Source organism: Drosophila arizonae, chromosome 2, assembly GCF_054131065.1.
Source record: "Drosophila arizonae isolate 15081-1271.41 chromosome 2, UAZ_ARI_1.0, whole genome shotgun sequence".
NCBI lineage: Eukaryota > Metazoa > Arthropoda > Insecta > Diptera > Drosophilidae > Drosophila > Drosophila arizonae.
The window spans coordinates 25841649-25853153 of record NC_142922.1 but is presented as its reverse complement, the minus strand read 5'-3'; the positions used below and the strand labels follow the sequence as shown (position 1 = coordinate 25853153).

The following is an 11505-nucleotide window of genomic DNA, read 5'->3' as shown; positions in this document are numbered from 1 at the left end:
CAGCATCTGTTGCTGCTCGCATTTCGGACTTTGCTCGGGGGGCTAAAACAATGTGCGACAAAATTTGAATATTTGATTATTTCCTCAAAATACGCACGCGCTTCTATATACCAAATAGCAACTGATTGCAGAGGCCCTATAGATAATATATTTAAATATAATGTAAATTTAAACGATTGTAACATTTGAATATTTATGATTGAAATGTTGAGGCTCTCCGACTACAAAGTTGATTGCTTTGTGCACTCATAACCAAGGCTACAAGTAGAGCTTGAAACAAATCGGTTTGATAGATAGTGTGAATCGAACCTTGAACTGTTTTAGGTAAAACAAGCAGCAGCTGAGTTTTCATTTTTATTTATTTAGTGTATATTTATATTTATTAAAATTAAGTAAAATGCCTTTTCCCTAAAATTATTTGGTATTAAATTATATTAGATGTATATATTATATTTTAGTATATAATATATACTAACTATATATATTTATAACTTATTTTATAATAATTATAGTAAAAATTTATAAAAAATACAAATAATAAAAAAAATTATAATAAAAATGAATAAATTCTCTATTCGAGTTAAAAATGTTTAAATCAGTATATATTTCTATTTATGAAAATTAAGTAAAATGCCCTTTCCTTAAAATTATTTGGTATTAAATTATATCAGATGTTATATTGATATATAAAAGAACTATATAATACTTTAGTATATAACGTATACTAAATATATATCATTTTAACTTATTTTATAATTCCCTTACGGTTTCGAAGATGAAAACAACTTTTAGCTATAATCCTCCCCTTTTTATACCCTGAACCCATTGAAAATGGGAAATCAGGGTATAATGGTTTTGTGAAAAGTATGTAACAGGCAGAAGGAATCATCGCAGACCCCATAAAGTATATATATTCTTGATCAGGACGACGAGCTGAGTCGATATAGCCCTGTCCGTCTGTCCGTCCGTCCGTCCGTCCGTCCGTCCGTCCGTATGAGCAAAAGGATCTCAGAAGATATAAGAGCTAGAGAGCTGAAATTTGGCAAGCATACTCGTGTATACCATAGGCAGTACAAGTTTGCTTTATTTTTTCGATAACTCATCCGATAACTTTTTTATCGAGAATAATCGAAAAATCGACAATGTTTTTTCAGCTTATTTTGAACACTTTTAGACCTGGAGACTTCAAATTTGCGTTGTATATAAAGTTAATGGATACAAAGATTTTGTAATTTACAGATTTTGGATACCACGCCCCCTTCGCCCCCAATTTGTAAAAAACGCATTTCAAGTACTAGAGACTTGTGCTTTGAAATGTACACACATTTAAGCCATATGATTACGCTCTAAAAGTTTCATTAAGATCGTATGTCTACAAAAGAAATTATTCAACAAATAAATTCTCGTTATATTGCCCACACTGCAGTGCAGCCCAAGCGCAGCCGCTGCTAGCTGCGCAGTTTGCAAAGCGCGTGCTTATACGTGCATGTGTATGTATGTGTGCATAAAAGAAGTCCAGAATGATTAGAATATCAGTTTGGAGGGTTCAGGGTATCTCCTAGTCGAGCAGTCTCGACTGGAGCCTTCTTACTTGTTATGTATTGAATAAATTAATTTAACTAAAAATTCTTAAAGGTGTTTAGCATAATAGGCAGTTTTACTCAACTTTTATCAATTCATGCACCACATCTTCAACTTTAATTAACATAAAAATATAATAATAATTGTATAATAATATTCAAGTGTCATCAGAATGAAAGGCGTTGATTCTAATAAATCATTCTTGTCAAGTCACATTCAGCAGCTACTTTTTGCTGCATGCCACAATGGGATGCACACAGTTGTTGACCTCCCAATAAGGATATCTATAACTTTATACACATATGCACATATATGTGTATATATATAAGGATGTGCCGTCTCAGTTGGCATATTTATGAGCCAATGGCCGGTATATTTTTCATGATGTAAAACCCACAATTAAATTACATGAAATCCATTCGTAACAATTACGCCGAATGGCAATCTATGCTGATGACGCCGGAACGCTCGTCATATTGACACACACACACATACACTCACACACACGACGACAACAACAGCAGCTGAATGCAGGGAAGAAAAAAGGAAAACAACTTTTGAGCATTTTGCCTAAACGCAATTCGTATAAAAATGCGATGCGTCATGTGAGCCATTTGGTCGGTCTGCAGGTCTGCTGGTTAGCGCGGCCAAAGGGGTTGCACGGAGGGATGTGCCGCAATGGTGCCACAACCAGTTCACCGGCTCGCTTTGAGCTGCAATTATTTATTCCTGCATGTTGCCACTTGCGTGAACGGAACGAGCAAACGGCCACAGTCGAACTTTGCAACGAGCGTCGCTGGCGCTTAAGCATGTCCATGTCCGGCCTGCCAGCCAAGCCAAAGCCAGAGCAAGAGAAAGAGCCATGCTCAACCTCAACTCCATCTCCGTCTCCATCTGCATAGCCATCGCCATCGCCATTGCTGTTGCTGTTGCTGTTGCGCTCCTAAATGCTATGTGCACACGAGACACATATCCGCCGCCAGCTCTCAAAGTGCCAACACACAGGACGAGGTAATGTCGGCCGACATGCACAACCAGAGCCAGAGCCAGAGCCAGGCCAGAGCCAGTTCCAGTTGCAGTTTCCATTGCCATGAAAGTGCATGACTGCAAGTTTGTTTGGGTCTTTGGCTTGGCGTTCAGATTGCGGCTCTATTATTAGATGCCATTATGTTTTATAGTCTATAATTGATCCTCTGAGCTTGGCATGCGTGCATTTCTTTATCTTACAAATTGTCTGAGATTAAATGAAAAGTAATATGGACACATTGTACAATCCACTTAAATGCTACGGAGCATATGGTAAAAACCTTTCGCAGATAGTCGCCATCTCGGTTAATATAGCGAAATCGCTTTAGACAATCTAATGAAATATTAATACAAGTACTAGTACTTTCGAGCAAGTCTTTAAGGGCATGTCTTACATTTAAGCTGTCAGTTAGACCTCCCAAAAGCTGACGATTCTCTCGAAATTAGTCAAGAAACTACTGAATGTCATCTAATTTAATTATTTATTTATTGCGCGATTTATCACAATAATGAATGCTAGTCTAGTGCAAAAATTCAGATATTCATATAAAGGAAAAAGAGAAAAAAAAGCTTTATATAGACTCTTGATTTTCACTATTGTTTCAGTATTTGAAAAATATAGTAATGTATTTGTACATGTATTTACATGTATATTTATAATACTAAATACAAGTAATTTGAAAACTAGATTCAAACTTGATTAATAATAATTGGGTAGAAAAGAATCTTAAATATTTTACTTGGTAGATTATATTTAAAATTGTTGTCAAATTTAAATTAACTTTTAGATATACTCCGATATACAAATATACCCATATTTATTTATACTTGCGTGTTGCTAAGCACTCAATGGGTATCCATGGCGCGCGATTGCCGTGGTTGCCATGCCATGGCTCCTTTTCTGATTGTTCTCTCAACAAACAATTCAAATGTGAACGCAAATATTTACGAAAATTATCTTTAATATTAAATAAATTATAAGTTGTTTAAATATGTATTCACTGGAACATCCACAAATGGACGAGAGTTTTCTGAAACTCGATTCAACCGTGGACGATGTTATGAATTTGCTGCGAAGTATTATGAAGCCAACTGAGTAAATTACCCAACTCTAAGAGTGTTAAAAATTAAACTTTAATAAACTAATTTTATAGAACGGAACCTTCAACTGAGCCAGAAGAGTCCTGCGTTACGGATGACAATTTCATGGTCACTGTGAGGCAAAATCCGGGAAATGCCCCAATTAAGGACAAGGATCGCTTTACATTTATGAGACAGGTGGAGGTGGACCAGGCAGAGCGCACCAAAGCACGACTGGAACGAGAGAGAGTTGCACAGATATTTAGAAAGTATAAAATATATTAAAAGAAAACACTATGTAAAATATTTTAAACATCGAAATTCCTTTTTTAGGCTTGGTAACGCCGACTATCGCCAAGGTAACTACGAGAATGCTGTGCGCATGTACAGTCAGGCCCTTGAGAATATTAAGGATAGTCCCGTATTGTACATAAATCGTTCTCTGAGCTATATCAAGTAAGTAAATTCATATCTTCTAAGACAATCTCATATAAATCTCTATTGAACTTACCATAGACTGTCGCAATTCAAGCGCGCCATCATCGACTGCGACTTCGTGTTGAATAAGCTGGATGAGAAGAATATGCGAGCTTGGCTCTATCGCGCCATGGCCTACAAAGGCCTCAACGACGAGGCCAGCTACGAGAACTGCATTAAATATGTGCGCAAATATCATTCTAAGCAATTGGAGTTTATAGACTCATTTATTGAAAAAATGAACAACATGCAGTGATTATTGACATCAAATAAATAGAATAATTATTGATAGTTTATACAAAATTATATATATTTTTTAAGGTATATATATTTATAGAAAATCAAATATCTACATGAAATCCTGGAATTAAAAAATTGAAATTGTGCTCAACATATTTAAATATAATATTATATATAATATGAATTTAAATAAGTATTAGAGTATGTGAAATACTCGAATACTCTAAATTACATTTCGGCAAGTCCTGACATTATTTATTATTAAAGAGTCTAGACGTTTACGTTTGAGTTTGACAAGTTCGGATTGATATTAATATTAATTTTATTGTTTGCAGAAACCTCTTACATTTACAGCCTTATATGTTAGCTGTGTGCATTGGCCATATTTAAAAGTTTATTTGAAGTTTCGAGCCGCAAATAGAAACCGAAAACCCGCGAGCGAGGTAAATGCTAACTCAAGTGTTGTTTACATATGACATCAGGAATTTTCATGTTGGTGTCAACGTTGTCAGTGTCTGACTGCAGAGGGGAGCTGTGGAAGCGTGAACCGGCGAATAACTCTTTCGATTCTAATGCCATTCAATGGCAACTTGCAACCCCCGCCCCATGGCCCACAGCCCATTCTCACCCCGTTAAGGCAAACAATTCGATGGCAGTAATCAATCTTCCTCCACACTGTGCGAGCTGACAGCTCCGTGGTGTAGAGTCAAATTGCGATCTTTGTTTGTCCCGGTCTCGGTCCCGGTCCCGGTCCCGGCCAGAATCGAGTGCACAGGCCCCCCAAGTACCCATGCGTCACACAGGCTGGGGGAGGGAGAGAGAGAGAGAGAGAGTGGGTGGTGGAGGCTCGCTTGTTCCTGTTCCATTTATGCGTGTCAAAGGTTGCGCCAGAGGGCGACAGATTGAAGCGAGGCGAAGGCAGCCGACACAAATGTTGTACTTGTCACGGTTGTTGCGGTAGTTGCATCTTTTGCTTCAAGTCCCACAAGAGCGAAAGAGAGTGAGCGACAGAAAGAGAGGGAGAGAGTTGGGGTACATACATGTGACAGGCTAGCTAAAATCTCACATGATAAATAGTCAATAAATACTTTTATATCTATATAAGCACTAAATATATATATAATATATATGTGTGTACATATGTATGTCTGTGTGTGTGTCGCTGCAAATGAGTCGTAAAATTTTTTCTATTCTTGTTTGATTTAATTGATTTCACTTGTCATTTAACCTTTTGACTAAATACTAAACAAAAGAGTTCATAATTAACGCGATTATTGCGGCCATGGATATCGTATGGCAACTAGATAGCTAATAGTTATACGAATAGTTCATTCATCAATAGAAAATGTTATTTATATAGAATCATGCGAGAATCAATCAATTCTTAATTGCGATTCTAATGTCATGAAATATTTGAAGCCAATATCGACCAAGAGTTACTAAATTTATTAAATATGGACTTCAGAGTTTTGGCTAGAGTTATATATGTATATATACATACAATTATGCATGTATAGACATATGTATATACTTATACACCAATGCAAAACTTTTCTAATCAATATTGGCAAAGTTTATCGATAATGAAATGCAATGCATTAATGTTATTGAAATAATAAAACTAATATCTGCCACAACAGCTGCTGATGAAATATTGTCCACAAAACAATCTGCTTCAAAGCGGAAGCAATATTCAAACTGAAGACACACTCACTCACATACACACACGCACACACAAACATACACGCATACTTCTTACGTAAATGTGAGTGCGTTTTCTTTGCCGTTCGAGCAAAATTTCAATATGTGGAAATTACATTATGATATGATGACACCGATTTATCTAAGTGAACAGCCGGCAAAAGGGCGGATGTGAAACAACATTTGGCTACGATTTGTAATACAATTGAGGCTTGTAGCAAATTTACTTTTGGCAAAATATTTTAAAATATATATAAGAAATATGTAAACAGGCCTCAATATATATTTTGAAATATCTAAATTGTTATCAATAAGTCCAAAAACAGTTTCTTTGACAAATATAATAAATTACAAAAAATAAAAATATTCATATATATTTTACTTCTATTTATTTCTTAAAATAAAAATCAAAATATCGTTAAATTTTAATATTTGGTAATTTAAATAGTTTAGATATATAGTCAACAATTTTATTTAATATTATTAAATAATATATATATTTTTAAAGCGTTAAATAGAACATACAATTAAATTATAAATAAGTTTAAAATATCGATATATGATTATTTGTTTAACATAATATTAATTCAAATTTTTTTACGTTAAATAGGAAAATAAATTATTAAAAATTAATTTTAATCATTAATCATTCAATAAATGTTGTAGAAAGTCAAAATCAACCTCAAAAGATTCATAAGAAGCTTCAGATATCGTTGGAGAGCTCGAACTGGAAGCCCAGTCAAGTTGTTGGGCGCCAATTGGAGCAGAATTTAATTGATCGAAATTGTGGAAGGATTCAAGTGATTCAAAGGAATCATATGAGGCGGTGGATGAACAGGCAGATGTAGTCATCGAGCTAGCCGAATTCCAAGCCGCTTGCTGATCTGTCGTCGTAGCACTTATGAACTGATCGATAGGTGGAATATATTGTGTTTCTTTCAGATCTCCACTACCTTGCCATAAGTCGGCGCTGGGCCAATCATTTTGCCACATGCTCAGATCAGTCAGACCAGGAGTTGGAAGTCGATCAGGAAACTGATCTACATTAAAATCGAATTGTTGCTCCATGGGGGCGTAGTTATGTGGCTGCTCGGGCAGCTGAAATGTCTCAGGATGAGGACCCCCGCTCACATATTGCAATAGACGTTCGACAATCAGTTCATGCTCACTGAGTGGCGGCTGTAGAGGATCAGGGGATTGAATTGGAGCCGAATTTAGGAACAATTTGGAGCTCAGTTGTCTGTTGGCCTGTTTCTTGCTTTTCATGCGACGATTCTGGAACCAAATTTTCACTTGTCTTTCAGTAAGCTGTAGACGTTGAGCGATGCCGATGCGACGAGGTCTACCCAGATATTTGTTCTCATTGAACTCGCGCTCCAGCTCGAGCAGCTGGTGACTTGTGAAGGCGGTGCGAGAGCGCTTGCACTTGGAGGCGGCTGGAGGGCAGTGGATTTCGGAGGATTGAGGTAAGTTTGTCTGGGAGTAGAGAAGGAGAAGTATATATTATAGAATTATTTTTATAATTCCAGAAAAGGTCAAACTTACGAAGTCGTCGAACATCATATACGATTCACTTGTATTGCAGTTGTTGTACATTTCGCTGAGAGAGCTGAGCTGAGCTTCTGTTCGGTGACACATTTGTTTTTTAACTAGTTGTCATTCCGTGTTGTCGCTTTACTTTTATACTGTACAGGTAAATCCAGCCACAGATCGGAAAACTCTTCCCGGCTGCTACCTGTGAGCGCACGGCGTCACGACTCTGCCCAGCCGGCTGTTGTAATATGTCGCGTCCAGATTCTGTCTCCGCAAGGTCCTCGACACATTTGGTAAGTGGCGTGAGTCCTGATTGCGAAACGACTGCCGACGACGTCGTATGAGTCTAATTATAATGCATAATTCAATTGACTCCTAAGAGACATTAGCAAACCAATCGAAAGTCAGACATGTACAAAAAATGTAAGTGTACTGAGATTTTCACCAGAGTACAAAATATAATATGAATTCGTTGGAGAACTGGAGCAAAAAAGATTATAAGTGTATTATATTAGTAATACACTTATAATCTTCTTTATTATTTATTATTATTTTATATGGTTATATCATCCAGATTTTATATACTAACCATACTTTTATCGATTGATATTATTTTATATTATATACGTATTATAGATATGATATGTCTTATTCCAACTCTAGCCAAAAATGTGCCTGATCGACAACTGTTAAAGCTAAGCTAAACATGGAAAGTTTTGCTTGTAGACCTCTGCTATAAAGAGGCATCAGGTAAATTTTCGCCTTTAGCTCAGATATGAAAGAGAAATAAATTGGTTTTCCCGCGGGTTTTCCAAAAGAACAGTGAATACTTCACCCTCAGCTACCTGTCTTACCTGAACAAAATCACGAGCTAAACTTAATCCCCGCCAATAAAAATGAGCTCTCGCCCGGTGCATGTGTTACCACCTCACATATATAAAATTTTATGGCAAGAGGCTAAAAGAAAAGGGAATCGCGCGAAGGATTATGCAAAATAACGAAAGATCAGAACAGCTAACCAATCTTTAAGATTATACTAAATAACCTACACACAAGATTATTTCTTATATGAGTTCGCAAATCCATTCCAATAATCACTAGAATTTTAAATACGATATTATCGAGTCATAACCCCGATTTTTGCTCGAATTACTCTGACATATATTTACAAGTAAGAATTTTGTAAATCCAAATTTAAGCAAAATAATAATCATAATAAAAGGTAGAAGAAAATAATGAAAAAACAATTCAATAATTATATATTATCTTAAATACTTCAATAAAGCTTAGCTATTGTAGAAAAATATTTGTCATTATTCTATAAGTTCTTAAATTGTTAACAGTGTATTTAGTCTACTCGTTCGTAAACTTTTAGCGACTACTGTGCAGCATAAATGAAACAAACAACGAACGCAGCTAGCGATTGCCAATAAAAACAGAATGTGAAAAAGTGAGGGAGCAGAAAAACGAATGCCACCAAGATTGACAACATGATGGTTAGACAGACAAGAAGAGGCGCTCAAAACAAAAGAAAGACGCGCAGCGTGCAAAGCGAAATGTCAAAAATACGCAGTGCCGGAGACAACAAAAATAAAAAGCAACAAAAACGAGTGATAGATAGAGAGAGAAAAAAGAAATGGAAGCTCGTCACTGCTGCGACGGAATGTGTAAATAACAAAAAGCAAATAAATTCCGTCACACGCAACACGTTTACCGTAAAAACAGCGCTGCAGCTGCTGAACAGACAGACAGCGCCGGCGACAAAGCCACAAAGCGACAGAGCAACGCAAACATACACATGCGCTGCGACCAATCAGCGATGCGGAGACTTTGCAGCCGCTGACTGTGTGCGCGTGTGTGAGTGAGTGCGGAGAGTGTGAACGAGTGTATGAGTGGCTCTATCGTCTACCTGAGTGCGACTGGCCCGGCAACTACTTTTGCCATATCCATTGCGCATGCACCTCTCCGCTCTCCGCTTATCATTGCACGAGCCGTGGAGATCTAGCGATAACAGCTACAACAACAATGTGCAGTAGAAGTAAACAAGAAATGAAATGAAATAAGTTATTAAGATATTATTGTTTTATAAAGTACTGATATGTTGATATAAGTTTGATTTCATTAAGAAAGCTCTAATGTGTGTTAAAATGAAAAGTGATAAAAGCTTTTATTATTATTTTATAATATAATTTATGTACAAGTTTAAGAATTTTTAATATTATTATTATTTTATTTTTAATATAATATTCATAGTCTTCACAATTTTTACTAAGAGACTGAAGTCCAATTCACAGCATTACGTTTTGAGCATGACTTCAGCGCTCACGAGCACATCTCTCCGCTCTATTCAAACCACCCCAACTTTCATTGTGCTCTGCTGCTAGCTCTGCCACAGCAACAGAACCAACACAACCAACACAGCCAACACACGCATGCACCACACAAGCCGCTTTGGACACGCCCCTCTGATTGGTGGTTGTGGCGCTCATCTTTGAATACACAGTCGTCCAATATGCTCATTCTTGGCCACTCCTTGCGACAAGTGCGGACAAGTTTCAGTGCGTTCGGTGCTATTGGATGAAATGGTTGGCTAAGTGTCGTGCCGCACGAAGCAGCGTCGTATTGCCCAAACCGGAGGGAGAGTTGCGATTCTGAGTCTGAATAGTCTTGACGTGAATAACTGATATATTGGCGAAACATTTAGCTAAAACCCAAAAACTGCCTGTGCGAATTGTGCAATAAAATAGTGTATATTATTTAGTTGAAATAAATAACAAATATTAACGGCAAAAGCCAGCCATCGCGGCCGCAACAAAAACAACTGAAACCGGTTCTGCGCACCGATACGCGAGACCAGAGCCTACGCCGCAGGCCAGAGAGAGACAGCTATACAGGCAGCACATAGTTGGCGCGAATGTGTAGAAAAGTGTAACTTGTAACTACAAATTGCAGTGCAACTGTATATATGTGTGTGTGTGTGTGAGTGTGCGCGCATGTGTGCGTGTGTGTATGTACGCTGGCCATTGCAAGATCAGCTTCGGTGTGTTTTTTGTCGCTTTGCCAGGCCCTTAGCTCAGCTCACAAGCAAAACTTTAGCTGAAATTGTCGTTACGCATACGCACCGTTGTGCCGCGTAGCTAACTATTGCATTATCGTGCGTCCGTCGTGCTGTGCACTGTTCCCATTGTTGTTTTGGCACTCGCGTCGCCATGGGTGCCAAGGTGTGTAAAACTGTAGCTGTAGCTGGCAACTCGACATGATGGAACAACTGCCACAGTCTCGCTTGGCTAAGCACCAGCGTCCGCCATCGCCATCGCCATCACCAACGCTATCGAAATAGTCGGAGCAACGCGTCGCGCTTCTCGCTGACAACTTTGTGCCTGCTTGGCGGTCTTATCTGACCCTGTTCGTAAATATCTCTCGAAAACACACATAATAATATATACAGTACTCAATGAGATAGTACTCGATTCGCATAGTTTAAATGTGCTGCTCTACACGCAGAAATATGTCAAAAACCCGCATTGTGTCAAAGTGCTAAAAAAAAATGTGAGAAAAACACGAAAACATCGCGCACAAAATGGAAACTTATGAAAACTAACGCTGCACACGGAACTGTCACAGCGGTCTTTAGAAATGGTGCGTGGTAGCTCTATGATTAACAATAATAACTTTATTTTCCTTTTTTTTTTAAGATTTAATTTGTATTATTAATTTAATTTTTACTTGTAATGTAATAATAATAATGCATGTAATAATAATTTTATTTTATTTTCTTCTTTTTTTTTTTTTTTTTTTTTTGCTTCAAGCCTTGCAGAACGCTGCAAAAATATTCTCTTCCTTTTATTAATGGAATTATTCAGCTCT

At 37.3% G+C, this 11505-nt stretch overlaps 3 protein-coding genes across 5 annotated transcripts in view; 2 read left to right on the top strand and 1 right to left on the bottom strand.

Annotated features, from left to right (window-relative positions):
• The first annotated feature begins 3424 nt into the window (after positions 1 to 3424).
• On the top strand, positions 3425 to 4545 carry LOC108617908 (tetratricopeptide repeat protein 12). Its single transcript, XM_018013812.2, has 4 exons — positions 3425 to 3703; positions 3762 to 3956; positions 4021 to 4143; positions 4204 to 4545. The coding sequence occupies exons 1-4, from the start codon at positions 3600 to 3602 to the stop codon at positions 4418 to 4420; spliced, it is 639 nt and encodes a 212-aa protein (XP_017869301.1). The 5' UTR covers positions 3425 to 3599; the 3' UTR covers positions 4421 to 4545.
• A 1921-nt stretch (positions 4546 to 6466) lies between these two features.
• zen2 (zerknullt-related) lies at positions 6467 to 8113 on the bottom strand. Its single transcript, XM_018001833.2, has 2 exons — positions 7651 to 8113; positions 6467 to 7581 (listed from the first exon to the last, which is right to left on the bottom strand). The coding sequence occupies exons 1-2, from the start codon at positions 7741 to 7743 to the stop codon at positions 6748 to 6750; spliced, it is 927 nt and encodes a 308-aa protein (XP_017857322.2). The 5' UTR covers positions 7744 to 8113; the 3' UTR covers positions 6467 to 6747.
• A 2035-nt stretch (positions 8114 to 10148) lies between these two features.
• The window catches only part of pb (homeobox proposcipedia), a 41222-nt gene continuing 39865 nt past the window's right edge, over positions 10149 to 11505 (top strand). For 2 of the 3 annotated variants that reach the window (XM_089465580.1, XM_018019025.2), the window contains exon 1: positions 10149 to 11277. The gene's annotated coding sequence lies outside the window, so the exon portion shown is untranslated. The remainder of the gene's footprint in view (positions 11278 to 11505) is intronic. The other variant, XM_018019026.2, reaches the window with a different exon arrangement.